The 3,861-nt window shown below is 47.3% G+C and overlaps 1 protein-coding gene across 1 annotated transcript; it reads left to right on the top strand.

Annotated features, from left to right (window-relative positions):
• Positions 1–548: 548 nt before the first annotated feature.
• LOC144262236 (ankyrin repeat domain-containing protein 9-like) lies at positions 549–1,439 on the top strand. Its single transcript, XM_077811917.1, has one exon. It carries the CDS (start codon positions 549–551, stop codon positions 1,437–1,439), a length of 891 nt encoding a protein of 296 aa, XP_077668043.1.
• Positions 1,440–3,861: the final 2,422 nt, after the last annotated feature.

Here is a 3,861-nt window from a genome sequence, read left to right as displayed (position 1 = left end):
ATATAGCTAGCAATCAGTATATGGAAATTATATATGGTACTCAATATTGATTATATAGTATCAATATACATTTATTATATAAGGAATTGTAGAAGTACGAGGGACAAAGACAAATGAATAAATGCATATTGTGCTTACTGCACTATATCAGCTGATCTGGGTAGGCATCAAACACAGACAGAAAATTGCCTCACCTCTAAAGCTAATTTTAGTCTCTCCTATGTAGCTCTGCATCTATAAAAATCACTGCTAGTCTGACAGCGTTCTAACCTGTGCTGTGCACGGAGCAGAGTGCACTGACTAACCATCTATTGCATGGCATGGGTTAACTGAGCCTGTGGGATTGTGCTTACCTAAACAAAACCACTGCAATGAGGGGAAAAAACAATGAATGGGTGGAGATGTTCAAGCCGAGGCATTCCAGCTAGTGCAGTCTGGGCTGCAATGACAGGCTGAAGGTTGCAGCAGCATCGGGATCTGCATTCAAAGTGAGTGAATCTTACATTCTGGAGCGAGCTTGTGTGCAGGTCTTGTTTATTTGCTGAGACATGGCCAGTAACCAGGCCAGCCTGCAGGATGAGCAGAGCAGGCATTGTAAGTTCTTATCCTATATGTTCTACCAGGCTGTGAGAGACCACAAACCGGTGTGGATGCTGGAAGATATGAGAACTATGGAATATTTTTACTGGGAGGAAAATGCAAGCCTGAGAACATATTCACCTTCGGAAGCCCTTCTCTATGCAGTGGTGCATAATCACCTGCCTTATGCCCAGTATCTGCTGTCTCATTTTCCAGAGGACGCTCTCAAGGTGCCTGGAGAGCATTTCTGCTATTGCCCGTCCTCTGCCCCTCATTTGGCCATGGCAGTCACATACGACAGGAGGGACATTTTGGCGCTGATCATCAAGATTGCACACAAGCTACCCAGCCTAAATTCCTACATCAACAGGACTGGCTGCTTTCATCTGGAAGATGGCAAGACCCCGCTGCACCTTGCCTGCGAACTGCTGAGGTCAGAGACTGTCCTCATCCTCCTAGGAAATGGGGCTTCTCCCAGGATCGAGGACAGCAAGGGGCTCACCCCGTTGGATGTCATCCTGGAGCAGATGTGGGACTCCAAAGTCAACGTGGCATCAAAAAAGCTCTGCCTCGACTACCTCTTGCTCTTCATGCCTAACCCACAGTTTAAGATGCGGAAAGTTCTGCAGGATCATCCAGACCACTGGACAGCTTTGCTCGGGGAAGACAAATTCAACAGCCTGGTGGGGAACACACCTGGTTCTTTATACCTGCAAGCTATGCAAACTATTCTCCAGTCTCTCCCACCTTCACACTTTCCTAAAAGCATCCAGGAACTACCTATACCTCAGGCACTAAAGCCCCTACCTTCCTATGGCAAAAAACTACAGACAAAAAATGTGGTAAATGTTTTTCCTTGACTATATTTTTTTGTGTGCGGGGGGTGGGGGGGAATGGATTTTCAAAGGCTCCTAAGGGAGTTAGGCACCTACCTCCCCTAGAATTTCAATGAGATTTTGGTACCTACCTCCCATAGGCCCCATTTGAAAATCCAATATTTTATGAGAAGATTTTCAGTGTTTTTCTAATCGATTGCAGGCACAGCACTTTTGAAAGCAAAATTCTTCTTTTTTTGTTGTGGTGCATGTGAAGGGTTAAGTTTAATTGAAGCAGTTTTTTTAACAGCCAGCTGAAATCAGTGTATCTGAATTCCCAACATATTAACAGTATCCTGTGTAAATTCTGCCGGTGAAAAAGAATGGCCTGTCCATTGTGATTTGCAAACGATGGAACTGTACTCAACCAGCCCTGTAAAAACCACCAACGGGGTTGAGATGTCAGGTTTCCTTTCTGCTCCAGTGAAGATCAGGAATCCTGTGGCTCACAATACTCTTACTGCAGTGGTGTTGAGTCAGTGCTGCAGAATACTATTGCATTTCCTCGATTAGAGTCAGGGAGTCTGTGTTCTTGCTCAGAGGATAAAGACAGGCAGCATACTGATGAGAAGGCAGCCTTTTTTTTATTTGGGAGTGAGAGGGTTAAAGGCTATCCCCGTGCTGAAGCTTCTATAGAATTGTGCAGTGGGGCGGGATCCGTCTTTCATGCTGTTCAGTGAAAAAATGCAAATCTTGGCAATACCAGTGAGTGGAAGTCCATCTTTAATGCGTGACATTAGTTCCCCAGGACTTTTGTTTTCAGGAGTGATGGTGTCCCCAAGAGAGTTACAGCTGTGCCTTGATTTGGAGATTTATATCAAAGCCACCTGCATTTGCTAATTACTTGAAGATGGGAGGTGGTATTTTGCTGCTATAAATCACCAGCGTGGCAGATTAGGTCATTCATCCTCCAAGCCGCAGATATAGGGCCCAGTCGTGCCATGGGAGCTGAAGACAGGTGGTGTTCACAGGATTGGGCCCGGAAGCTGATGTCGGCTGCCTTGAATTCCCAAAAGCACAGACGGGACTCCCCTTATTGATCAGTCAGTATCTTGCTGTCGGTGTGGAATGCTACTCCCCACACCCCTAGCCACAATCAAAGCAGACTAGTGAAATCATGGCCTAGCAGCAGGCCACTCCGACGCCCTTCGCAGCATAGTCCTTAATTAGCTATACCATAACGTTATTTTAGTCCAAGTGGTCTCATTTTCAATTTAACCCTTTGCTCGAGTCCCCAGCCCGCAAAAGGAACACATTCCCACATATTTGTAGGGTGTGATAGAGAGTGCATGGTTGAGCTCTTTAAAATATATGCAGTGGTAAGCAAAGGGCATGATTACACATTACCTCATGATTCATGAGGTTGTGAACAAGAAATGGTGTGCAATAGAGTGTTGTGCCACCTAGCACACTGAATAGACCACTTGTTACGTTTATAGATGACCTACATCTCAGACAGTAAAATGCTGAGCCATGTTCTCTGTTGGCGTCAATGGATGCAGCCCCATTGACACTGGCAGTGAATGTCCTGAGGGCACCACTGCTATATTGCGCTGGGTATCTGGGCAGCCTGATACTGAACGTACTGGGTACGCCCAGGTGAGGTGCCCCCGATGGGCTGCTGACTGTACAGGGTATGTTCACATGGAGTGTCCCTGTTGTATGTCTCAGGCACATCCGGATAGAATGCTCAGGTTCTGCTACTGAACGTACCGTTTCCAGCGCGTGGCACCTTCTGCGCTGCTGAGTGCGATACGTGCAGCTTAACACCCCTTTATCGTCACTGGTATGCGGAGAAAATGCCAGCACAGCATTTTCAATGGCAGACCAGCAGCGAAAGGGTTAATCTATTTCCCTGCATCTCTCCTCCTGTTACATTGTGCCTCAATGGCATCTCCAAGGACAAACAGTTCCTTCTCGATGTATTCCTTGCTGGGCAGGGTGACTGGTGGGAGTGGAATTCAGTGTAAACCTCAACCCCCCTTTTTTATTTTTGCAGAGACACTGCCCCTGCAGCACATGCTGGCAGAGTTGAAGGCTGTCACAGCTCCGGGGTATTTTTCCCATGAAGCGGGAGCCAAGCTGAAGGCAGATTAGCATAATAAGCTCTTGCCCTGCCAATCCTGCCAGTCCGTGGAGAATGTGCAGGCACCTCCAGCCTTAAGGCGTCATCAGCCCCCAGTGTCACAGGGAGGGAGGGGAGGAGACAAAACTGATGTTCCACCTCCAAGGCTGCTGAACTGACAGAACAATAGCACAGCTGTTAAGAGCCGGCTGTGTCCTGCTGCCTCTGGAGTCAGTGGGAGCCAGATCCATCCAGCTCATCCACCCTGGAGCTGCAGCAGCTAATTTGGATGTCAGTGGGGGAGAGGCGGAGGGTGGGAATATTATTAAGATGCTAATTAAG

Source organism: Eretmochelys imbricata, chromosome 3, assembly GCF_965152235.1.
Source record: "Eretmochelys imbricata isolate rEreImb1 chromosome 3, rEreImb1.hap1, whole genome shotgun sequence".
Classification (NCBI taxonomy): domain Eukaryota; kingdom Metazoa; phylum Chordata; order Testudines; family Cheloniidae; genus Eretmochelys; species Eretmochelys imbricata.
Note: the sequence above shows the minus strand (reverse complement) of the source record. Positions and strands in the feature narration are given on the sequence as shown.